This window comes from Micromesistius poutassou, assembly GCF_964030765.1.
Source record: "Micromesistius poutassou genome assembly, chromosome: 4".
Taxonomy (NCBI): domain Eukaryota; kingdom Metazoa; phylum Chordata; class Actinopteri; order Gadiformes; family Gadidae; genus Micromesistius; species Micromesistius poutassou.
In genome coordinates, this window is record NC_140274.1 from 22,016,126 (window position 1) to 22,042,112 (window position 25,987).

At 45.1% G+C, this 25,987-nt stretch overlaps 3 protein-coding genes across 4 annotated transcripts in view; 2 read left to right on the forward strand and 1 right to left on the reverse strand.

The window, feature by feature from the left end:
• Nucleotides 1-327: 327 nt before the first annotated feature.
• Nucleotides 328-16,051, reverse strand: appbp2 (amyloid beta precursor protein (cytoplasmic tail) binding protein 2). Its single transcript, XM_084466910.1, has 13 exons — nucleotides 15,690-16,051; nucleotides 12,827-12,915; nucleotides 11,039-11,190; nucleotides 9,697-9,820; nucleotides 9,019-9,187; nucleotides 7,863-7,952; nucleotides 7,612-7,679; nucleotides 7,408-7,513; nucleotides 7,174-7,298; nucleotides 6,470-6,555; nucleotides 5,864-6,054; nucleotides 4,784-4,949; nucleotides 328-3,761 (listed from the first exon to the last, which is right to left on the reverse strand). The coding sequence occupies exons 1-13, from the start codon at nucleotides 15,825-15,827 to the stop codon at nucleotides 3,481-3,483; spliced, it is 1,785 nt and encodes a 594-aa protein (XP_084323036.1). The 5' UTR covers nucleotides 15,828-16,051; the 3' UTR covers nucleotides 328-3,480.
• Nucleotides 16,052-17,263: 1,212 nt separating this feature from the next.
• Nucleotides 17,264-25,084, forward strand: ppm1db (protein phosphatase, Mg2+/Mn2+ dependent, 1Db). Of its 2 annotated transcripts, none has more exons than XM_084466684.1 (6): nucleotides 17,264-17,908; nucleotides 18,901-19,129; nucleotides 20,537-20,661; nucleotides 22,035-22,216; nucleotides 22,424-22,648; nucleotides 22,955-25,084. In XM_084466684.1, the coding sequence occupies exons 1-6, from the start codon at nucleotides 17,362-17,364 to the stop codon at nucleotides 23,384-23,386; spliced, it is 1,740 nt and encodes a 579-aa protein (XP_084322810.1). In that variant the 5' UTR covers nucleotides 17,264-17,361; the 3' UTR covers nucleotides 23,387-25,084. The 2 variants fall into 2 exon arrangements, with proteins under 2 accessions (XP_084322810.1, XP_084322811.1); XM_084466685.1 differs by having other exon boundaries at nucleotides 22,958-25,084.
• Nucleotides 25,085-25,626: 542 nt separating this feature from the next.
• brip1 (BRCA1 interacting helicase 1) overlaps nucleotides 25,627-25,987 on the forward strand; it is a 34,724-nt gene continuing 34,363 nt past the window's right edge. The window contains exon 1 of the mRNA XM_084466491.1: nucleotides 25,627-25,840. The gene's annotated coding sequence lies outside the window, so the exon portion shown is untranslated. The remainder of the gene's footprint in view (nucleotides 25,841-25,987) is intronic.

A 25,987-nucleotide genomic window follows, 5' to 3' on the forward strand; every position in this document is an offset into this window, starting at 1 on the left:
ATAAATGTCCTTTTACTTTTCAGTGGTCTCCTCGATATTTTAACTATGTGACAAATAATTGCGATATAGGTATGTTGTTTATTTGTTCAGCTACATAGAAGATTTATTGGAAAAGGAACCATCAACTCCAATGAACTTATTGTTCCTCAATGGAAATGTACTTGACCGAGGAGGAGGACAGCTTTATTCTAGTCAGCCAATTGTGGTATATATTTTTACTTTTCTGCAACCACGTACCCTACCATGTCATATTGTGAACAGTTACTGTATGTCATAGGTTGACAGGGATTCCCAGGAAATTAGGCACAGGTACTCCACTTTTTTGGAGAGATCACAGCTTTATTGAACATGTTTCACCTCATCCATCCTTGATGTCAAGAAAGTTCAAGTTCCATTTCTCCGAAACTATCCGAACCAACCAACCCATCTAGCACACAATCTACTCCCTTAAAAAAAAACGGCAGATCAACTTTAGAACAAATTGTATATATTTTTTTCCTTTCGACAATAATTCCCAAACCTCCACTTCCATCTCCCATTCTAACGAAGCTGACCCTCTTATGTCGCGTCTCATACAATATTTATCGGTCTGTGTGGTGCTGAAGAATAGAACCATTAGACATGGACCAATACTTGGGAGACAACATTTGTGAAATGACACTTGCACTGTGCACATCATTTTGTGAGAGAAAGTGTGCCTCAAATAGTCTACCCTGTGGCATAGGGATGCGTCCGTGGGGTTAACATTCACAATTGCGGTGGAAATGGTTTCTCCTTCCAATGCTTCAATTCGACTATTGAATGGACAACATTCCGGAGAGGGCCACCAGTGGCTCAGTGGAACTTGCCACAGACTACACTTCCCACCAATGAAAACACTGCAGGGCTGTGTTATTCATACGCAAAGGAATATGGTGGAGTGCTAGGTCATGCCAAAGAATCTGCTGAGCCACCTCTAGAGCCAAGAGCACAACCAAACAATCTAAAGCAGTCCCACAATCGCAAAAAGGACACATCCAACAGCAGAGTGACAAATTACAAGGATTTCTACCAGGGAGTGACTCGAGGGGAAGGGGATGCTTTAATTGTTCGCTATTTAGAGAGGAAAGAAAAGTGTGGGGGGGGGGGGGGGTATGTAGGGGAGGCATAACATTTTGAATAATGAGGAAATTGGTGAGGTTACCGAGTGCAGAGGATCGTCGTTAACGCACGGGGAGATCATAGGCTGGCCAAGACACAGACACGCAACATTGGTCCCCCCAGTGCATTTGTCCTCGAGGGCTTGAATCATTTAGCACATTGACATAGCACGGGGGGGTCCCACCGGCAGAGAACTGACCGCTGGTGTAAGGCTGGTAGTCGTCAGGGGAGCACCGAGGCACCCAGGGGCTCTGTCTGCATGTTCTGCTTTAAAGACACACTCACACAATCTCAAGCATGTGTGTACGCACACAGGCATGCCCACAAATAACTGTGTGTGCACACATGTGCGCACACGCGCGCGCACGCACGCACGCACGCATGTGCGCGCGCACACACACACACGCGCGCGCACGCATGTGCGCGCGCACACACACACACACACACACACACACACACACACACACACACACACACACACACACACACACACACACACACACACACACACACACACACACACACACACACACACACTACACCCCCTTTGAGATTAAATATATTAAGGAGAAGAAAAGGAAGGCCAATGACCTCACCAGGCAACCTGTACACACAATGCTCTCCTCTCCTTAAATCCCTTGTTTTTAAAAGAAAAAAATAGTTAGTCTATATTCAATAGGAAATCAAATGACAGGCCTACATAATTGCCACTTTTAAGGAGCTAGTGAACCCACTGGACAGCTGGAACGTGAACAAAGAATTTTTTTTTAAATCCTCAGTTCTAGGAAGGATGGGGGGGGGGGGGGGGGGGGCATGTTACTACCCACGGCTAATTTGTGACTTGTTTTTTTTTCAGTCTGGTCTTATATATAGTCGGCGACGTTGTAGATCATGCCCCAGTCACCATGGCGGTATACCTGGAAGCGTGACCCTCACTCGGACGCGGACAAGCCAAACCCCCGCTCGGATCAAAATCAACGGCTTTCCAGAACAAGCTCCACGGATCTGCATCTCTCTCTCACACACACACACACACACACACACACACACACACACACACACACACACACACACACACACACACACACACACACACACACACACACACACACACACACACACACACAATACTAAAATTGTCAAAGAGGCCAAACAATTTCTCGGTCCACCCCCGCCCCAGGTAGCGCGCCACCCGGCCACTAACACCCGGTCGCCGCCGTCCCTTCGTCGGGGAGTTTACTTCAAGGCCCCTCGGCGTCACGAAAACGACCGTTACCCGCCTTTTAGTGTTTTCGGGAGAAACATAACATAGAATTCTTCACTCGCTTTCTCTAAAATACGGGCTGATTTTAGCAACAGTGAGCAAATGGCATATATTTATAATTTGTTCCCGACCAAATGAGAAATATGACCATATTTAGAGCAACAAAGAATAAACGTATTTTGGATTCACTGGGTCTTCAATAAAGCAATGTCTGTTCTACTCTGAATTCGCTGGGGATTACCTTCCCCCGACCCTCAGAATATAATATAACAAATTATTAACAAGCCCCCCAGCCTTGTGTGCAACAAAAAAGTAACTGGTTCAAACAATCCACAGACTATATGCTCGTAAACTATAGGAAGATGGTTCACTCGGTCACGTTTTCGTAGTTATTGGACCTCCATGACTTTCTTGCAAATGAAATAAAATACATCAAACCTAAACTTTACCCTTAAGTGCTTCTCTATCCTTTGAGAAAAGCTATGCATAACTCACACTCGACTGATGTTGCTTCGCTGAATTGAAAAAGAAAACCACACATTGATGATGAAACCGTTGGTCACGATGGACGAGGACACATTTAACAAGATGTGTCAGGTTGTGTCCTTTGTGGTCCTGGAGGGGGGGTGGGTTTGAGGCAGAAAACCCGGTCCCTTTTCCATCTCAAATCACCACACTTGCAGATGCATCTTGTTTATTCTCTTTTAAAAAGGTCTTAGTCTAATCTGTAGTCAGGGAAGCCAGTGAACTGATCCAACAATCTAGGCGGTTTGTGTTGAGTGGTTATGATAAGACATATTCTTAGCCAAGCATGTGGATGTGTAATGGCAACATTGCTGACACAACCCATCCATCCATCCATCCATCCATCTCATATACACTTCTCCTCGGGGGTACATCCCTAATAAATGTGTGTGAACTCACAAGGGTCCTCTGGGAACTCACATCCTCTCCTTCTGTCACCCTCCACCATCCACCACCAAACCTTAGCCAAAAGGTTCCTCCTTTCCCCCTGCAATCCCTCACGGAGGGGCCCCCCCAGTGTCTGGGTCCCTCCCTCCCTCCCGCTGCCCCCTTTAATCCCTCACGGGGGGGCCCAGGCCTGGCCGAGCGGGGGGCCCGAGGGTCTGGGCCAGGAGGAAGGCCTGCACCACCTCTTGCGTCTGCTGCGGCGTGGTGTTGACGTCCTCCAAGGCGTCGGCCACCGCAAACTGCCGGTCCCTGAGTCGGTTCCAGTTGGAGAGGATGTTGTGGTACTCAAACACCTTCTCGTAGTTGCCCACCGAGTTGTAGAGCTTGATGAGGCCGCGGTAGTCGTACTCCAGGCCGCTGTAGCCCTCGCCGAACAGCTTCTTCCCTACACAACGACATTTTTCGTTTTCGCAATTAAGGAGGCGTCATCCTAAGGGGGACCAACACACAGGTGTTGCTCATCACACAAAAACTCCTCGTGCCTTGTCCCGCGAGGACGCCTCTGTGAAAAGGGTAACCATAGTGCGACCGATTATGAATTATGAAAACAACATGACGCATGTGCATTCGGTCCCTTATTTGTCTGCTGCACTATTGTTTGTTGCACGTCCTGGCACTTGATGAACGCACTACATACAGGTTGTGTTCATTCATTGTACTGTAATTGTGTAGCATGTACTTAATTGTGGTTGTGCATGCATGTTGTGTAGCATGTACTTAGTTGTGTAGCATCTGCAGTAGCCTAGCCATCACTGCTGTGTACGGGGAATGGGGTCGGCCTGGCGATTGTCAGTGCTTGCACTTGGTTCTATGAACACGGCGATGTATTGGTTCACTTCTTATGACAAATGTACTTGTTGTAAGTCGCTTTGGATAAAAGCGTCTGCTAAATGCCCTGAACGTAAATGTATTTAGTGCTAATCTAAGGAGTTTATTGTAAAAGTCCGTCCTTCGGAGGAGACGTAAAACCGAGGTCCTGACTCACTGAGGTCATGAAAGATCCCAGGGCACTTATCGCAAAGAGTAGGGGATCCCCCGGTGTCCTGGCTAAAACTGCCCAACCAGGCTCATTCAATCTGGCCCCCTAACCATCCCCCTATATATATATATAGAATTGGCTCATTCATTAATTCCCTCACTCTCCACCTCAAGCTGGTGTGTGGTGAGCGTTCTGGCGCCGATTGGCTGCCGTGCATCACAGCAAGTGGGTGCTACACATTGGTGGTGGTTAGTGAGGTCCCCCTTCACTGTAAAGCGCTTTGAGTGTCTAGAAAAGCGCTATATAAATTCAAATAATAATTATTATTATTATTAAAAGTGCGCGCCCATAAGTCGGTGAGTGCGCGGTCAACGAGGGGTCATCACGCACCAGGATTCAGGGCTCTAGATCTATAGACATAGGCCTACCGATGGCAATGGAGCGCAGGTAGAGGCGCTCTGCGTCTTCGTACTGGTTCATGTCGTAGTTGTAGAGGGAGGCCAGGTGGCCCACGGACAGCGCCACCTCGTAGTCCTCCTGGCCCAGGAGCTGCTCCTTGATCTGGATGGCCTTGATGTGCATCTCCTCTGCCTCCTGCCCACGGCCAAACACACACAAGACACCGCAATCAGCTCCCGGAAATGGACCCGTTTTGATCGATACACTACATTGGATCAACCGATCTGAAATGGGTTTTGCATCAAGAGGACATGTCCTGTTTGTACATATATATTTTTTTTTTTATTCCCAATACTCCCAGTGTATTCTAGCAGGACTCTGCTACGTCAGCTCGGTGGAAAAAAAAACAATGCTGACTGAACAGAATCAGGTTGATTTTAACTGACTCAGACCCCTATACTCTGTACACCAATTTCAAATGTGCGCATACTGTGTATTCCAATATATTCCAGCATGCAAACCAATTCTCAAGACTTCAGTTCAAGGCTGGTTAACCTTTTTCTACGCTTTTGGGTTTGAGACCAGAGTTCTGTCTGGGTTAGAGTCCTAGAATCCGGGTTGGAGTCCCAGGGAAAGGACCAAGTTCCTTTAGGTCGGGTTGGAGTCCCGACGTGGGTATACCAGAGAGACCGTTGATCTGATCTTAAATACGTTGCACTTTCTAAAATGCTTTTTTAACTTTGCCTTTATTTTCTATCTATTTCACTCTTTTTTTTTTCTTTTACTCATCTCATCTCTTACTCATTAATTTCTTTTTATTGTATGACAATGTTTATATGTGAAGCACATTTAGAGTCTGCCTTGTGTATGAAAAGTGCTATATTAATAAAGTTGCCTTGTCTTGCCTATGCTCACATATTTTATTAGTATTTATTACTATTGTGTTTTTGATGCCTTTTAAGTTTGCATCCATCTTCTTCAGTTTGATTAATGGGAAGTGGTTACTTATGAGAGGTAGAGGAGTTCCGCTAATAAGGGAACAGTTCTGCAAGGTTGCATATCCACACCCATACACTCCGACACACCCATACACAGCAAACGGCATTGACCTTAAATTTCCTCATGGACTGGTACAGGCGGCCCAGGTTGCCATAGTGTTTTGCCGTCTGTACGTTAAACTCCCCAAACGCTTTCTTGGCAAGCTGCAGAGAGGAGAGGTGCAGGTCATGGGCCTCCTGTAGCAGACGTTCCTCTGTCTCCTTATTGTGGCAGTCGATGGCAATCTCCTCCAGGATCAGGGCTGACAGACGGAACAACGAGGTCTGAGTCACGGCATGTCATCTTTGAAACTGTCCAATATGTGAAATATCACACACATGTCTAGGGCATGCAAACTTAAAAAAAAAAAACATTTCTGAATTAAGCAGCACCAAGTTTACTAAGTTCACAAAGTTTTCTTTGCTGAATTCAATATACTTTAGTATGTATTCGGTGAGAAGAAAACTGACAATGGGAACAAGGGAAATGACAAAATAGCCACAAGAGAAATGACAAAATAACAATAATAACCCCTGACATCACCAACAATCTAACTTTGAGAACAGCACCATCTCTTGTCCATCATTGGTAATTGCACATTAACATGATATGCCAGATGCCTTCTTTATGATACACAGTGGCACCACTTCCTGAATGTGTTCCCTGTCTCGGCTTACCTTTGACCCTCTTGGAAGAGGCCAGTAACAGATGGTCCTCAGGCAGAATATGAGTTATGATGTCTATGGCACGTTCTGCATGGAATCTGGAGGAAGAAATGTTGCACATATAGAATCATTTATATATTTTTCCTTTAAAAAAAAAACATTCCAGGGGAGCAGATGGATTTTTCATTTCATATTACAGTACGCCCTCGAACTGGATTAGGGTTGTAGAAGTCTCGAGAGAAATCCTAGACACATCGTAAATCCCCTTGACATACCAATTTTACCCCCCAAAATGTCCCCTCGTCCCCAAACTGCCATTCACTATTCTATTTTACAATTGGATTACAAATCAAACTCCATAATTGAATCCTCTAAACATACAGCATATTTTGAAGTACGGAGCATATGCTCGTATTCACTGGCTTTATGAGGGTTGAGGGTTGAATCCGTCTTCTTCACTGCAATTCTTATTGGAACATTACATATTTGCATCCTAACACAATGTTTTCGGTCCTATTCTCTCAGTATTTCTCACGGGGGCCTGATTATGGGCCTGATTTAAAATAACCTTAATTTCCCTAAAACAGTCGCAGGTCTTTAGAACGTGGTGAAAACGCAGAAAAACAAGGGGCTGACGGAACGTTTAGTCGCTTGATTATGTAGTTCCCGGGACTAAAAGTTCAGGGTCATTTTGGTGGAAACAGTCTGCTACTCACAGAGCGTTATCAAATTTCCCAGAGCTGTACTGGTGCACATAGGAGGAGTAGGCAAGGTCCTCGTGGGCTGTGGCAACGTGGATGTTCTTCCCTCCGAACACGGACTGTCGAATGTCGAGTGCCGTCTGTACATACATGGTGAACATGGTGAGTGGTAGATAGCGGACAAGCGCTGGCGCAAAAGAACCACGAAGTGAGTATTGGTGATCAAGTAAACACCACTGTTATGCATACCTGATAAATGGCAACAGATTGGCATATGTTGTCTACATTTAGTAAGTAAAACCCATAATCTAACAGGGTGTCGGAGTACTTGGGATGCTTGTGTCCAAAATGTTCTCTGCAACAAAAAAAAAGCAAAAGCAAATGTGGGTCAGATAGACAGACAGACAAAGTGATTCACTTTTATTACTGGTGTTGGCATCACACACACGTTACCTTGCTAGAAACACTGCATGCTTAATCAGCTGCTCTGCTTTTCTAAACTCTCGCTTCACCACACAAGCCTAATGGAGACAAAAATGTGGGAATTCATTTGACAAGGTGGAGAACGTAAATTCATAACGCACATGAACAACAAGAAGACGATGCACATTGGTGTGGAAAACGGCTTTGAGAGCTGACCAACCAACATTGTGATTGTGTTTTTTTTTTTTTTACATAAGCTCAAGGTCAGGTGATTTCTTTACCTTTGATGCTTGTCTGAGAACGTCCACCACTACTTTGACAGGCAGCCCCGGCGTTATCTCCTTCATTGCTTCTATACACCATCTATACGCCTAAAAGATAAAAAGGCAAGGATTCGATATTGTGTTCTTTCTATACAACACCGGCCTCTACCACTCAACTATGAGGTATGCCCCCTATCCCCCAACACAGAATATTAAAGGACAATTCCGGTATTTTGAACACTGAGCCCCCTTTCTGGTCTGTCTAGGATGAAAATAGAGTGGTTGACACCGAAATGTTGACTATTGGTCCAGTCTCGGATATTTGGCTCATTTAGAATCACCCCTGCCTGCTTCAGAATGGCTGGCTACGGGCATTCATAAACCTGTCCTTAAAACAACCCTAAACGTTTGTTTTAATAAATATGTAACTCACCGAGTGGCTAGTGGTTGTTTGTTGATGTGCCAAATCAAGTATCGTAGCGAAATACAGTTTCTGTCGTGTTTCATTTGGCATTTTGTAAATCCCATTGAAACGGAAACCGGACCGGAAATGGAAATGGGGCCGTTTACGTTTGGTTGTAGTCTTTTCGCTCGGTTCTCCGTATCAACAGTAGGGCTAGAACCGAGTGAAAAGACTAGAACCAGCCCCTCTTTCCGTTTCCGGTCAACGAGCAATGAGTCTTCCAACAGAAATCAATGGATTTACAAAATACCAAATAAAACACGACAGAAACTGTATTTCGCTACGATACTTGATTTGGAACATCAACAAACAACCACTAACCACTCGGTGAGTTGCACATTTCTGAAAACAAACGTTTAGGGTTGTTTTAAGGACAGGTTTGTGAATGCCCGTAGCCAGCCATTCTGAAGCAGGCAGGGGCGATTTGAAATGAGCCATATACCCGAGACAGGACCAACAGTCAAAATGTCGGTGTCAACCATTCTATTTCATCCTAGACAAACCAGAAATACCGGAATTGTCCTTTAAGTTAAGTTAAGTTAAGAATATGGAAGGTACCCTGTACATGCATTTGTGTATCCTGACATGACAATAAGAATAACACTGAATTATTTCATCCTTCATCTTTAAATAAAATAACCTACACAAGTATAAAAAATTGTATGTATTCATCAGCCGATAGACTTCCGAACAAAGGTATGTGCACCGTACCTCATCGTAGTGGCTTTTGGCGAAGAGCAAGGCACAAAGCTCGCCGTACAGTGCTGCCTTGTTGGCCTGGTGGCCATGTTTGGCTAGTTTGTCCATGTAGGTCTGGGCCAGCTTGAAGGTCTCCTCCCCGAGATGGTACTTGCAGTTCCCGTTGCGGACGTGGAGCAACCTGTTGGAAACAAGGAGGCACGTGCAGAGGGATCAGAACAGGGTGAGGCCTGGGGTGTTGCGATATCTGCAGAGTGTAATTCACCACAGGGATTTAAAGTAATGGACGTAGACGCCGAAAATGTTCAGCAAATTTAGCAACAACAATAAAGGCTTTTTATGGGCGTTTTATATGCAAGGCATGGTGAAGCGAGAGTTTAGAAAAGCAGAGCAGCTGATTGAGCATGCAGTGTTTCTAGGAAGGTAACGTGTGATTCCATCACTAGTTCATATTTTGCTCATTGAATGGCTGCTGCTCGCCTTTAGAACGTGCAGGCGTGCAAGTTAGTGAACAACTTGCTTCATGTCTACAAAACAGTGACCACATAGCTTAATTTTACATGCAGACAATGCAAGCAAGCGCTTGGCTATACTCCAAAGTAAAGCATCTGAGAGGATTTCGGTTCCTCATTCAGGAGCAGAACAGAGCAAATAATTGAACACGAGAAAACTACGACTCGGGACACATACCTAACACAGCATTCCACCGCCCGATACCAGTGCAGCACCTCGTTGTGTAGGGTGCACAGCTGCAGGCACGACAGGAAGACCTTTTCAGCATCTCCATACCATCCTGCGTCTGACAAGAAGCCACCTAAAGGGCAAGAGCAATCAGTCAGTTACAAAATGTAAATGACGACGCGGCGTTCGTGATTTAATTTCTAGACCGCGCAATCTTGTTCAACCTGTTCAAAGTCGTAACAGTGTTTAATTCAGCAATATGAGCACCATGTTCCCGTCTGAAGCACCAATACTGATGGGGTAGCCACACTATCTCTTGATATATTGTGAAGACAACGGTTAGCAACCAAATAAAAACCGAATCAAAATGTATTCATCTTGTGGGGCAATTCCCTCTCAACCATAATCTTGCATCTCCCTTCCCGGGAACATGTGGCCAATAACTGGAAAACACTCTGTATGTGTCTGTACGTTCCCTACCTAATTTAAAACCTAATTTACCACTCCAGCAAGTAGGACGGCCCTGGCTTAGTAACAACCTAACAGTGGATGATTTCTAGTCCCCCACATTTGCAAAGACCCACGTCAGGATTCAGAGACACAATGCAGATCTTTTCAGAGCTGCCTGCATTCTGGTGTCGCAGTACTAGACGATCCACGAGTTCTCGCAGCCTACCAAACTGGGGATTTTCTAAATGCAAGCGAGTTGTTTGAACGGCAGCGAGAATGGCCGCTAAACAGACGTACACTCTCATTATGCCTCACCAGGATTGTTCTTTCACACAGAGAGAGCTTTTAAAACATTTAAAATGGATGTCCCGAACAACGTCATTTATTACTACTTATTGTTACTGATTACTGTTTGATCGCATGTGTGTTCACGTCCACAGGTTTGGTGAAATTAAGGATTCCCAGCGACTTTTATACTAATATCGTTAATCCATGACAAAGAAGAGGTGTTGGAACGACAGTATTTGCAAGCACACACAGCTTTTGCATGTCACCAACCCAACCCATTATCACAAGACCAGGTGTGCTCTATTGAAAATATGTTGAAATAGTACAACGCAAGACATCCATGCCATAATTATGCTTGCCATTATGTTTGCCCTTTTCTACCGAGCAGAGATTATTTGACCGCGGTGACACGTTGCCATGCTCTCGAAGGCCTGCATGTCTCTAATATCTAGTCGACAAATCGACAAGATATCTTGGTCGGAGCTACCTGTTGTACAACATCTTATTATATCCAATATACTCCTGTTATAGTTCACCTCTGAAGATCCTTTATTTCGTGGAATGTTACGATCAAAGTAGAGAGCAGATACGGTTGACTCAAGGTTACGGTTACCTAACACAAAGCCAAACTGAATGGCCTTTTCCTTGACGTGGGCGTCAGACTCTGCGATGTAAGAGCAGCGGCGACTGAAGGAGCTGGCCAGAACGGAGGCGACCCGCACTCCGTGGTCCATCAAGGCCTGGAAGCAGTGGTGCAGGAGGTGTCTGGAGGAATGATTAGTCGAGGACAAAAACAATACATAATGTTCAGTTAAAACAGTACACATTGATCAAGGAACCACAAAAAAGAATCACAAAGTTTGCTGAAGTCGTCAACTACTTTTGTGGATAAAACCAACCTAATAATACTCTAGCAAAATACGAGAGGTCGAGATGGACTAGGGTTGAATGATCGAGGCTTTATTGTCACTACGCAGAGTGACGGCAAAACCTGAGTCGTTTGTCAAAGAACTCCCGAACGGTCGTCAAGACCCGAATTATATTCCCATTGCGTTGTTCCCCCAGCATGCCCTTGGCCAATCACAACGCTCTAAACCACGGGCCTTCCCGTTCCCCGTTGTCCACAATACATTCAGTAATATAGTTATTTAGCAAGAATTACATAAAAACAGGGTTACACATTAAACATTGTAGTTACATGAAGTTATAGATTACACATGAATTATATGAAGTGAGGTCTTTGATTGAAGTCCATTCATCGCCTTGTTTATAACCTGATCTTAAATCACCATGACTCATCACATGTGTTTAAGAGATGAGCCCAGTAAAACCAATATTCATTTAAACAGTAAAACATGCATTGTAATAGTTAATAATGCCACTTTATTTGTCTGTGGCATATATACATGCGTCACAATCATAAAGCTGGTACTGTCTGACTTTTAGTAAAAGTATGGATTGAGTGAAGTCAGTCAGAATACACATCTCAAGAACATATGGAAGGGGAACTGCAGCAAGGGGTCTCTTCTCACTCGGACGTGAGCCAGTCTCTTTGGAGGGGCCACTTGTACGTCAATGAGGCGGTCTGGGGTTCATCTTTTGTTAACGCGTGAACGAGGGACACATGTAAGCGTCCCTCAGAGTGCCGGCTCTTGCTCATCTTTTGTTAACGCGTGAACGAGGGACACATGTAAGCGTCCGTCAGAGTGCCGGCTCTTGCTCATCTTTTGTAGCGCGTGAATGAGGGACACATGTAAACTCTTGTTGACCAAGGAGAGCCAGGTAATATCAAGTGTTTAACGTTTGGCTTCATTGTAACAATACATATCTTATATTATTGTATGCTTTATACTTTAAAGTTAAACCTTACTTATACTTATGATCTAAGTGAACTGAGAAATAGGCTGATATCATTGACTAGAGGAACGCCTGTCTGGTGGTCTCCGGTCAGCCCAGGAGCCCTCTGAGGTGTTATGACAGGACAAGGCCCTCCCCCACCCTGTTGACCCGGTTATTTTCCACTACTGTTTCAAACATATGGCAGAGATATCCTTTTAAACCTTCATTATTTTCTACCATACTACTCAATCACAATTGCTCACCCATTCAAAAAAAAAAAATCAAACGGCTATTGGGAGTTTTGGAATATATTGGTGCGAAATGTCATGAATCGCATCACTCCACACAGTGGACCATATATTTATTCTTGTTCATGTTTATTAATCAATCCGAATTAAAACCCCACGCCTCATTGTGTAATAAAACTGTTAATCTCTCATTAACAAATACGGTATTTACCATTTACCATTTTACTCTTGACCCTTAGAGCTAAGATTGTAGATTTGTTTGAGAGGTGGATATTCCAAGGATGACTAGCATTCATATCCGTACTCCGACTTACCTTTTGTCTGAGGCCCGCAGAACTTTGGCAAAGACCTCCAGCTCGCAGAACTCCCCTCCCAGCTGGCACAGCCGGCCCTGCTGGTAAAGCTGAAAGAAAGAAAGAAAGAAATTACAAACAAACACAAACACGTCACCATGCAAATTCCAGTCTGCCCTGCCAAAAACAGGACCTGGAAACACCACGACTGATGACGACTGATAGCAATATTCTATTTTACCCTTGGACTTTATGGTGTTGTAAACTTCGTCTTTTTGAGAACCTCAAAAAGTGCTATATGAATAAAAGGAATGAATTATTATTTTTTGCTTGAAAATGTGTGAAAAATAATCAATAACTGAACACAGTAACAAGTGTAGTTGCAGTAGCACCCATACCACATCTCAAAGTGGACAGCGCTGGACAGAAGAATGTAGATAGGCTGGGTTCTCCCTATAGGTTTAGCAATCATATGTGCTACACACGCGTTTGCTCATGGCTATAGCCCTGTCCACATTGGATTAGTTTAGCAATGCATGCGTTTCATATGAACTTCAGATAGAAGAGTAATAACTGTAACATAACATCTGCTTGCTTGGTGTAGGGATATCACTGAACGCTGGGAATGAATTATGAGACAAGGGGATTAATTCACTAGCCCATGTTATTGACTTCTCCCAGTTCATCAACAGTCTACTTCATTTGAGCTCATGTGTTGAGGTCCCTGTGCGCTGCACGTGCTCGTATTAGATCGTTTGAACAAAATGGTAAAGTTACTTAATGGTGAAACCCCTGGTCATGTATGGAGATACATAAAATATGTACAGAATATTTTACGACCGATCCAACAACTGTTGGAATGACGATCCATTCCAACAGTTGTATACTGACATTTAAAAAATGAGTGTGCTTTAAAGGCGTTAGTATCATTCATTACAATCGTTATCTTGACAAAATGCATTGAAGAGCACGGTGGCATCTTTTGTGCCCTTGCTTTTTTTTTGTTTTACAAGGAATACAAATAAATATCAAAAAGTCGTTGCTGTCAAAATCATCACTGAAGAATTGCTCATGGTCTACTGAAAATAACAGTATCTGCAAAATCTTCAGCCTTAAACCATGACAGGAATTGGAACAAGAATTGTATTATTGTTGAATTTGGTTGGCACAATCAGAACCAATACAAAAAAAAGTAAAACCTACCGATTGACAGGTTTTTAGGATGGATTATACTCTGAAATCACGTTTGGTATGCTCAATATTGAAATAACATAACGCAACACGATGTTGACCAGCTTGCAAACAAATCCGAAGATAATGATGACATAGCAGGCCTGCCAGTATTTTGTACAGGAAAAAAAATAGGCCTAAATCAATTATCATCAGTTCATTTAAGGACAGTGTTGCAAATATTCATTCAACTATTAGACGACGAAAGAGCAGCAATAAGAAAAGTGTTTTTCATTAAAGCCTCTTTCCCCCTCGACCATAACATGTGGGCGTGGCCTAATGTACTATATTTGTTACCCGTTCTCACAAAACAAATAAGTCGTTTGTGTGGCTTAAGCGACCGTTTTTGTGAACCGACTTCATTTCTGGCAAACCGACTCTCTCATAATTCAATACGCATCGTTTCAATTGTAGAATAATAAGCTGTAAAAAAAATAAAAATAAAAACTACAAAACGAAACAACATGGTGAAAGCCGTCCAGTCCATCGTTAAGTAATTAAGGTTTAAAGGCGATTTGAGATCAATTTGTACTAGGCGATTTGAAAGAAAGTAACGTTAGTATTCTGGCTACACCAAAGCGTTACAGCCCTAAAGCAAAGTATAAAAGACAGTATGTATGTGACCAAGATGAGAAACACGTTTGCCAAGAAAAGAAAACACACGAATTGCCCTGGTAAATTGTCTGTAACCACCCAACGTTAGTTTTGCATGGATGAGAAAGATGCATTTGTGAGGAGGCTTGAATCTGTATTCTCAGCCTGGCGGTGTAACCTTTAAAAACGAGTGTGTCTTTATGTGTTGTGGCGGATGACAAACCCATCTCTGACCTGGTAGACCCAACAGATCCCTTTAGAGAGGAGGTCTCTGGTCTGGTAGACCCAACAGATCCCCTTAAAGAGGAGCTCTCTGGTCTGGTAGACCCAACAGATCCCCTTAAAGAGGAGCTCTCTGGTCTGGTAGACCCAACAGATCCCCTTAAAGAGGAGGTCTCTGGTCTGGTAGACCCAACAGATCCCTTTAAAGAGGAGGTCTCTTGTCTGGCAGACCCAAGAGATCCCCTTAAAGAGGAGGTCTCTAGTCTGGCAGACCCAACAGATCCCTTTAAAGAGGAGGTCTCTGGTCTGGTAGACCCAACAGATCCCCTTAAAGAGGAGGTCTCTGACCTGCCGGACCTAACAGATCCCCTGCAGACCTATCCGATCCCTTTAAAGACCTGACAGATCCCCCCCCCCCCCCCCCTGCAGCAGACTTCCTAACCAGATCCCTTTTAAAGTCGAGGTTGCTGACCTGCCAGACCTCCTAACATATCCCCTTTGGAGACCCAACGGATCCCCTTCAAAGACCTACACGGATCCCCTTTACAGAAGAGGTCTACCCCTCGTCAACTTTGTCGTTAGCATGTCGCTACACACCTAGCCCACCTAGCTCCATGCCCACACACACACACACACACACACACACACACACACCGCGCTCGGCGTGGACGGACGGGCGGACGGACGGGCGTACGGGCCGCCCCACCGACCCCGACACCACAGCGACGTCGTCTGACACCCGGGGGTGGTGGTGGTGGTGGTGGTGGTGGTGGACGACGACGGGACGGGGCCGGGGCCGGGTCGGGGGGGGGGTGATGATGATGATGATCCTCCTTACCTTATAGTAGACATCGAACTGTATGTTCTCGGGCAGGGAGCGTATGTCCCTCCTCGATCGGCCGTAGTTGTCGACCACGGCCGAGATGGCGGTGTTGTACAGTGTCTCCGGGATCCACTCGAGCTCCACCGCAGCCATGTTGTTTTCCTCTCTCTCTCTCTCTCTCTCGCTCTCTCTCTCTCTCTCTCTCTCTGACTCTCTGCCTTTCTTCCTCTTCCTCCTCCTCCTCCTCCTCCCCCCCTAAAAATAAAAAAAACTCACTCCGTACTCTCTGCGTTTGTCTTGTTCGCTACCTGTCCTCCCTCCCCCGGGCCCCCCCTCCGCTTATCGAAGCTATCTATCTATCTACTCTACACTACACCCGGGTTTCCCCCCCCCCTACACACACACACACACTTCGTATCGTACGTGTCGGTCGGTGGTGGGCTTTCGATCGAGAAGAAGAAGCATGAGCCACTGTCACTGAATTCCAACAACGTAGATCTCTTCCCCCCCCCGGTTGGATTTTTTTTTTTACATGTTTCTCCCCTTCATGGCCGATGTGTCGTCCGCCCGATCTGCTTCTGCTCGCTGCGCGTCGCTCCGCGTCTCTCTCCGCCGACGGGATGACGTCGTCGTATGATGATGTGTGTGTGTGTGTGTGATGCAGCCGCACTTCTTTAAAAATAGAGCAGCGTTTTTCCTCTCTCTTTGCACGTCGGTGTAAAATTGGTTGAATTATTCACTACATTTCGTCGGAGAGAGACCCGAAGAAGCAGCGAAAATAGTGGATTTTTTTTTTTTTTTTTTGTCTTCGACCAAAGATTGTTTTTTTTTTCTCGTGTGGCACTGCATTGAGATATAAGTGGGGGGGGGGAGAAAAATAGTTTGGGATATTTGTATTGGCTGTTTCCGCTTGCTTTGATTATTTAGATGTGTGCATGTTATCGCCATAAAATGTTCCCATACATCTCCTGTTTCGCTTGTTATATTCACGCCGCCAGGGGGCGTCAGAGAGTCGGTCGGTGTTTACGTTGTATTTTCTCTCACCGCCAGGGGGCGTCAGAGAGTCGGTCGGTGTTTACATTGTAATTTCTCTCACCGCCAGGGGGCGTCAGAGAGTCGGTCGGTGTTTACATATTATTTTCTCTCACCGCCAGGGGGCGTCAGAGAGTCGGTCGATGTTTACATTTTGTAATTTCTCTCACCGCCAGGGGGCGGTACAGAGTCAGTCGGTGTTTAGATCCTATTTTCAATACAATTCAATTCAAAAGAGCTTTACATGAGAAGTATACATTTGCATTGCCAAAGCAGGTGAACAATCAAATAAAAAGGTATGTAAAATATACATACGTATCAGATATTATTATACTATAAAAAGTACTATAAAAAGTTAAATGTGCGATATTATTTTCTCTCACCACCAGGGGGGGCGTCAGAGAGTCGGTCGGCGTTCAGCGCTTATTATTTTCTTTCCCGACGCACACGAAGAAGAAGAAGCAGCAGCAGCAGCAGACGCCCCTGACGTCATCACGCCCGGGCATGCCTACTAAGCTCGAACATAAACAAAGGCTGGGACACTAACGGCGCAAAAATAACTCCACTTAATATCCCTCTTTTTTGTGTCCATCCAATTTATGGTTCCGGCGACATAGCTACGGAGCACCCCGTTTTTTTTAATTCTCTCCTCGCGATGGAAACAGCGCTGCTGATGCGGGTCAGTGTCTTCACCGACCAGGGAGGCAGAAAATACATGGAGGATGTCACCGAGGTCGTAGTGGAGCCCGAGCCGGGCGAGGAGGTGTCGAGGACGGGCGAGAAAGACGAAGAAAGTGGGACCACCACCGGCACCACCGGCACCGGCACCACCGGTTGTGTGGTGGTGGTCGAACCCACCCGGACCACGGAGGCAGACCTCCACCCGCGCGTTGAAGCCACGTCGATACGAGCGGTCGAGGACGAGCCGCCGGTCGAAACACGGCCGCCGCCGCCGCCGTCCGCAGACCACCGTGACCGGACACCGGCGGCCGACGGTGCCGGCGGCTGCGCGCCGCGCTCCGTCGCCTTCTTCGCCGTGTTCGACGGCCACGGCGGCCGCGAGGCGGCGCAGTTCGCCCGGGACAATCTGTGGGAGTTCATCAAGAAGCAGCGGGGGTTCTGGTCCAAGTGCGAGGAGGAGGTGTGCTGTGCCATACGGAAGGGCTTCGTCGCCTGTCACCACGCCATGTGGAAGAAGCTGCGTGAGTAGTAGTAGTACCCGACGGTTCACCCAACCGACTAGATTCTACGTTTGTGTGTACGGGTTTGCTGCCGGGTTCTGGAGCCCCGGGTTCGGGCCAGGTAGACACACGGGGACATCCCCGCTTGCCATACCACCAGTGTCCGAGTAGTGTGCTCTGGTGGGCTGCGCTGGAACGCATCCCACCAGAGGTTATGGTTGGTGGTTCTCTCACCTGATCAGATCATATATATTGATGATATATATGTATATTTATATATACAGCTCATGTATATCATTTTCAAAAATGATGAAGACACACAGGCCTTCAATAATGGAAGAATCCATAAAACACGCAGGCCTAAAAGTGAACATATTTCCAATTCTTTGACCCGCTGTCATGATCGCTTCAAATGATCGTACATGCCCGGGCATGCTATGTCATTCAAGTTGCATTTTAGACGTAGCCTTTATGATCGATACTGGCAATCAGTAGCCCATTCTCAGTACTTATACTTACACGAGTCTTCTCTTCGTACAATTATTTAATTTGATAACTGGGCTAACTACGTAGTAGGAATGTCAGCATTTTTCACAGCGCCATTCATATAATACGCACGTATGTGTTGTCTTTACTTTGGGACCGTAGGCCCAAAACGCAATTTTGCAAATTACATTCTGGTTGTCACAACATGTTTCAATATTAAAACAATAATGACATAGTGATAATAATACCAATGTGATACAACATGCTTGTGCTCTTCAAATGATCTGTCAATGCATCTACGTCCCTCGGGTCGTTAAACGTTCATACAGTCTTAATTTTATCTATTTGCACAGTAAATAATGACTTATTTGCTAATATAAATTGTCTTATTCAATGATGTATTATGTTTTTTGTTGTTTTAATTGTTTTTGTCAGAAGTGCGCTCTTGGGTCGAATCCCCCGGGTGTCAAGAGAACAGTAAACAGACAGCTGGTTAAACGGTGTATTTGTCTCTGTCTCCATGATAGCCGAATGGCCAAAGACTCTCACCGGGCTCCCCAGTACATCTGGCACCACGGCCAGTGTCGTCGTGATCCGGGGCAACCGTATGTTTGTCGCCCACGTCGGGGACTCGGCCGTGGTCCTGGGGGTACAGGACGACTCCAGCGATCAGTTCATCAAAGCGGTTGAAGTCACGCAGGACCATAAGCCCGAACTGCCCCGCGAGAGGGAACGGATCGAAGGGCTCGGAGGAAGGTAGGTTGGAGGCCTTCAGGAGATAACACTACTACTACTACTAGTACTAGTACTACTACTACTACTAGTACTACTACTGCTACTACTACTAGTACTACTAGTACTACTACTAGTAGTAGTAGTAGTAGTAGTATATAGAGCTGTTCATTGTATAAAAAAAAAAAAGGATACTTAAATTAATGCAGTAAAATTACATTGACTGTAGTAGTATACTACTAGTATACTACTACTAGTATACTACTACTACTACTACTAGTAGCAGTAGTAATAGTAGTATATAGAGCTGTTCATTGTAAAAAAAAAAATGGATACTTAAATGAATGCAGTAAAATTACATTGACTGTTAATTATTAAACAACTAGACAGTTGTTTCCCAAGTTCCTAGTATATCGATTATTGATAGTACCCAAGTCTCTTCTGGCTATTGTAGATTAAACTATGATGACACCGATAGATCTACTAATCACGCACGCACGCACACACGCGCACATACACACACACACACACACACACACACACACACACACACACACACACACACACACACACACGCGCACTTACTTGACTCTGCCATCCCAGCAGCCCTGGTGATAAAGGGAGTGAGGGCAAACGTCTCACAATAGCAGATGAAACTGTTATCTGGCTAACATTGATGTCATTGTCTCCAGCATGTCTACTGGTGATAACTCAGCACTGGACCTGCAAGCCCATGCAGGCAGAGTAGAGCCTGGTGACAAAAAAGCAGCTCTATTCGACTATCTGATGAGTCTCCTCACCCTCACTAAACAACGTCAGAACAAAAACAAATGTTCTCTAGAAGTATTATTATTATTCTTAAAAAAAACAAAAAACGCTTTGCCTTTGTTTTCCTTCACTTATCTGTTTTCATTTTATTGTATGACGATGTTTCTATGTGAAGCACTTGGAGTCTGCCTTGCCTATGAGCATAAAAACGTTGAGTTATAGCATATGAGTGTGTGTGTGTGTAGTGTAGCCATGGCACAGACCCGAGGACCCGATCACAATCCAGGATTTACTGATACAGATTTCTTAAAAATTCTATATAAAAGGAAATAAAGATGGTCTAAATGTAACCGTCCTGATTCATTTCCCCAGACAAATATTCGCACGTTCAACTAAATATCCCCACGTTTGTCCCACATCAAGCATCATATTAATATTGAAAAGACGGCTCTTTCTTTTCCGCGTGGCCTCAAACCTAAACGCATCTTACGTCTTATGTTATCATTCCGCCGTTACTAATGCCGGTACTACCGTAACATCCTGGACGCACTCGGAAACGAACGCTAAAAACGATGAGCATTCGGATGATGAGCCAACCGAGGCGACTGTTTAATCGTCGTCGTGTGTGTGCGTGTGTGTGTGTGTGTGCGTTCCGTCCCCCAGCGTCATAAAGAAGTCTGGAGTGAACCGGGTGGTGTGGAAGAGGCCCAGGCTGAGCCACAATGGTCCGGTCCGCAGGAGCACCGTCATCGACCAGATTCCCTTCCTGGCAGTGGCCAGGGCGCTGGGTGAGTAGAGCAAAGGCACACAGTAACATAAGCCGTTTCTCAATTCGCGTTCTCGTGTGTTCTCGTGTACTTGCGTTCTCGATAAACGTCATCAGTGGTAGCCCCAAGCACTGTTCCAATTCCAAGTACGCGAGTATGTGAGTACTGTCGTAAAACCTGTGTGTGTTCTCGATGCGTTCTCGATGAGGCCGTTCTACCGAGGACGCATCGGAGGTGACTCGTGTGGACTCGGGACCGTTAAATATCCCAGAATGCATCATCGAGTCCGCTGCTGTTCCAGTTGCAGAGTGCGTACTCGCGTTCTCGGAAGTCCGTACTTGAAAGTCCGGACTTGCCAAGTACGTACTTCCAAGTCCGCGAGAACGTAGTCCGCGTACTTGGTATTGAGAAACGGCTTTTGACTCCATTCGGTGCAGAAGAAGGACGTCACCTGGAAGTCAAAAGGGCAATAAGGTGGTGGTTTGCAGATAACCACGACACACACCAGTGGCGCAGAACACGAGATGGAGGGCAAGGAAGTGTTCACTGGATACGCCCACACTGGGCATAAGTTATGATGTATTCTGGTGTTAGTTTCTTTGAGGTTGATGGTGTGTTCAAGCCTGGTGCTTTAACACAATGCTATCAGGCGAGGTGAGTGTGCCTTTTACCTTTGGTATTACCCATCCATAGCGTAGGGACTCAGATGCATTTTTTACTTGAAAACCAAAAGCATTCCCTGACCATGGTGCAAATTATCCTTTTAGTATTTTTGGTTCCCAAATCGTGAACCGAGCCCCACGCCACAAAGTCAAACGCCTAGTCCTTAAAGGCTTTCTTTCAAGCTATGTATCTATGGTGCAGTTAAGTAATGTACTGTATCCACTGACTTTAGAGCGGTTAAACTAAGCTAATATTGAGTGACAATTCATTATTTTTTTATACAATACGGATCTGTTCCATATGTTTTGATCCTAGTATCTTTCTTGCACATTTGGTTGCACACTGTACACACACACACACACACACACACACACACACACACACACACACACACACACACACACACACACACACACACACACACACACACACAGTACTGTTGCTTGACATTCTCCTTTTCACTTCCTTCCCTCCATCTGAAGTTTGCATGACATGGATGTGACTGCAAACGACCTATTGGGTCTATTTGCATATTTCATTTAGATTATTGTCATATACATTTCAAATCATGGATGTCCTGGTAGCTCGCCTACCAAGTAATTAATCTGCAATTTCTATAAGTTCATTTGGAATTGAACCAATGAAGTAATGTATGCTCTTACATTGTCATAAAAAAACATGTTCAGGAACAGAACGAGAACATGTATTTCCTCTCATGTCCCCCCCAACAGGTGACCTCTGGAGCTATGACTTCTACAGCGGTGAATTCGTGGTGTCACCTGAGCCAGACACGTGCGTGGTGACCCTGGACCCTAAAAAGCACCGCTATATTATTCTGGGCAGTGACGGCCTCTGGAACATGGTGCCTCCCCAGGATGCCATCTCCATGTGCCAGGACAACGACGAGGCCATGGTATTATTAATACACGCGCACTGGGACAGACATTGCGTCTGCATTGTACCACCGTGTCACGCTCATGCGCTTCAACTCACCTCAATTCTAAACGACAACGAAAAAACACGGTTTTAAAAACCAATGCAAATTTATGCAAATGTGGTATCCTCCTTCTCCTCCTTCTCCCCCCCCAATCATCACAATGTCCCGCCGTGGCCGTGGCAGGCGCCGTGCGGCGTGTCCAGCGCCCGGCAGCTCGTGAGCCACGCGCTGCTGCGGTGGCGCCAGCGGATGCTCCGGGCAGACAACACCAGCGCCATTGTCATCGCCCTGCAGGAGCCGGGCAGCCCCCAGGACATGCTGCACCACGAGGAGGTGCTGCTGGACCTGGCCCGGGTGTCCCAGAGCCCCCCCACCTCCATATCCCGCTCGGACACGCTGATCCTCAGGGTGAGGGGCGAAGGCAGACGTTTGATTGATGTTTGGGGTCGGCCGATATGGATTTCTTCGGGGCTGATGCCGATGCCTTTTCAATTGTTGGGATGGTTTATCAATGTTTGGCGGCAGTGGCACTTGCTGACCCGCTTAGGTACCAAAAAAGGCACAATCCTTTTCATGGCTTTTTATTTACTCCACTGGGGTGTAAATCAAAAGCCAAAGAATTGAATGAACCCTTTTAGGCACCTCACAAAAAACACATTGGGTCATCGTGTGCTCCGTGATGAAGATCTGCTGTCTTTTGTTCCTTCACCTCAGCAGCCGGTTCCAAAGCCGGACAAGGCCCCCGACGTGTGCGAGCTGGTCCCCAGTCTGGAGCGTACCGACGGCCTGCTCGGAGGCGGCGGCGGCGGCGGCGGCGGCGGCAGCAGCAGCAGCCTGTTCAGCATCTTCTCGTCCAACCCCTACGCCGCCAGCCCGGCGTGCAACGAGTCCGACTGTGAACCGCCGTCGCGGTTCGCCGTCGAGGGAGAGGCTTTGAGGGAAAGTGCCGCCGTGCCGCAGCCCGGCATCAAACGGACCACCAGCACGCCAGCCGCGACTGACCAGGCCGCCAAAAGGCCACGGCACAGGGACGGGGGCAGGGCCGTGGAGGTCGAGGTCAGCACAGAGAAAGGCCCGAACAACTCATCCAGCATTACCTGCTCTCTGCTCCAGCAGCACGGAAAAGCCACTGTGTGTGTGTGCTGAGGGGGGGGGGGGGGGGGGGCGACTTTTTCCCCCTGCGGCCCGGCAAAAACCACACTGATGAATACGCTTCATGTTCACACAAACCAAGATGAAGTAAAGATGCTGCCTTCCTCCACACCACAACCGTTCTCTATTTTTGTGTAAAGCGCAGTCTTGTTGACGTCTTTTAGGGGATTTAACTTATGTATTTCCAAGTAGCACCTCTCCTTCACATATTTGACATTTTGGTGGACATCAATAAGAGGTTAACGCTCTCGTAGACTCTGGTTGTCTTTGTTTGGTCAATAATAATATGAATGTCCAAACTGCCATTTTCTGGAAAAGTGCGCAATTTGAGTGTATCATTTATTTTTTAATGTTAATGGTTTGTCTTTTTATGCAATTATGCAAAAATACTATGAGATATACTTATCCTCATGTAAATATTCTGTGATATGCTCATTTAAAACAAATGAATATATTTTTATACCTGGTTTTACTGTTACTGTTATGTATCAAAATCCTGTTTGATGAACTACTCCTTCACCGTAAAGGACAGACTTCTAAAATGAACTTTGCATAACCCTTTGTGTGTGCGCTCGTATCTGTGTGTGCATATGTGCATGCGCAGAACAAGTATTTACCCATTTTACTTGTGATTACTGGATGACATTTTTGTGAACACACAAAGAAGGTGCTGCTATAGAACGAACCAGTAAGCTAACAGAAGTGTTAATTGATTTACACATATTAAAAAATGCTTACAAATCACTGTTGAGGGTGAATCGTTTTACTTTGTGTGTCTCCAAATTAAATGTTGGAGTGAACTGTTACATACACCCGACCAGAGGTTATTCATTTGAATTTTGACCACGCTTCAACCTGCAAAACTCGACATTCACTTAAAAAGCACAAGAGGCATGCGTTTGTGGCATCCATGGATATATATTGATATTGTGTGAAATTCAATTGTTGTTCTGATCATTTGTATTTTTGCTTACAACTTGGTTCTAGTTTTGGGTTCTAGTTTTGTTTGTCATTATGTTAGCTGTTTGCGTATTGATGTGTACCGTTTATTATTCTGTTCAGTTAGTTGTTCTCTGCATTTGTGTGTTTTTTTTCAGTTTTCTGCTGAAAGCAATGTACCTGGGATAGGAAAGGAAAAGCGAACACAGTTTTTAAGCAGATGGGACCAGTAATTTGTTCCTGTAGAATGCTGTCTTTTAAATAAGTGGAGTATTTATTTCTTAAAAGTGTACAGAAACATGGCCTTACCGTCATCAGCAGATTCATTGATCTGATCGATATGAAATATCACGACTGATCATTTAATATTTGCTTTCAGCAGAGCAGAGATTAATGCCAAACACAATTATCTTTCCTAATTCGGAAGGTGATGTTAAGTTAGAGCTGTGGATTTTTGATACAACAAAGTGCAATTTTTATCAAGAAAATTTGTAGCATTGTTTGGTTTAGCTGAAAGACTTGACTTGAGGTATTAATGTGTATATGACTCTATATATCTCTTCTAGATAAATTTGCCTCGCTGTAGTATATCTTAATGATTTAAAGATAAGGTATACTATTCTTTTTTTATGTAAAAAGTTGTTCTTGGATATTTGGTTCAACCACTGCTTATCGTGGAAAATGCACACCATACTCCAATTAGTGCATGTGTACAATTCAATGTGAATATAATAAACTAATCTGTAAAGAAAATATTCAAATGATTCAATCTATGTAAAATACTTGTATACTTGTATGCATCACAAAGCCCTACATCTATAGCTGAAATCAACTAAGTTGATTCATTTGTTTTTAAGTAACTCGGAAAAAAAAAACAGAAGTAAACAATTTATAATATAGCTCTATTCCTACCATCGGGCTACCAACGTTGTCCCTGGAAACTACCGGAGATGCGCTGCTCATTATGTATTATAATAATAATAACGAAACGGGCCTGCACAGCGGCTGACTGAACACAAGGTGGCGGTGCTGCATTCTCATTCCACCTGCCTTTTGTTGTTGCTTGAATTGTTATGAAATTAAATCTTCCGGTTGAACACAACAATGTCGTGTGTTTTATGTTGTTTCGCCCTTCTGCGACTGCCAGCGACCGTTGACTGTAAAAAAAAATAATAATAAAGTAATAAATATAAACGCATGAATGCTGAAGCAGCATGGACGTAGAACGAACCGTGTTTACCAACGTCACATCCGCTGTGACGCTTTCCGTGTATCCGTATCCGTATGGCGGGAAGCCTCACCGTGCGGCACCCCGCAGCGTTAAGATGAATTATTATCAAAACATCATCTGTTCGCTTCAAAGTTACACTTAATTACACGAAAGATGCAACGCAATGCGGTTCGGCCGTCAGCTGCTCAGTGACACCGCATCTCGCGCACCCCTGTGGTGGTCCTTTCTAGGGAGGGAGTTGGCGTTTTTGCTAACTTAACCCCAAACTCCCAGCTCAGGTAGGTTACAGTAACATGTAGGAGGTTATTATAAGGTTTATATACAACAATACAGTGGTTATCATCCACTGTTGACAGTCACAGCTGAAGTAGCTGCGATCACATTAAACGGGCGACCGCTACGTTCATTACGTTCACTCGTGTTTA

What these genes read in the sequence shown, in the direction of transcription:
- appbp2 (XM_084466910.1), bottom strand. Translation starts at nt 15,827, where the DNA reads ATGGCTGCGGTGGAGCTCGAGTGGATCCCGGAGACACTGTACAACACC. An exon ending in GCGGTGGAATGCTGTGTTAG is followed by an intron (nt 9,188 to 9,696) that starts GTATGTGTCCCG and finishes TGTTTCCAACAG; the next exon opens with GTTGCTCCACGTCCGCAACG. An exon ending in GGGAAATTTGATAACGCTCT is followed by an intron (nt 6,556 to 7,173) that starts GTGAGTAGCAGA and finishes TTCTTCCTCCAG; the next exon opens with ATTCCATGCAGAACGTGCCA.
- ppm1db (XM_084466684.1), top strand. Translation starts at nt 17,362, where the DNA reads ATGGAAACAGCGCTGCTGATGCGGGTCAGTGTCTTCACCGACCAGGGA. An exon ending in CGCCATGTGGAAGAAGCTGC is followed by an intron (nt 17,909 to 18,900) that starts GTGAGTAGTAGT and finishes TCTCCATGATAG; the next exon opens with CCGAATGGCCAAAGACTCTC. An exon ending in CGGACACGCTGATCCTCAGG is followed by an intron (nt 22,649 to 22,954) that starts GTGAGGGGCGAA and finishes CCTTCACCTCAG; the next exon opens with CAGCCGGTTCCAAAGCCGGA.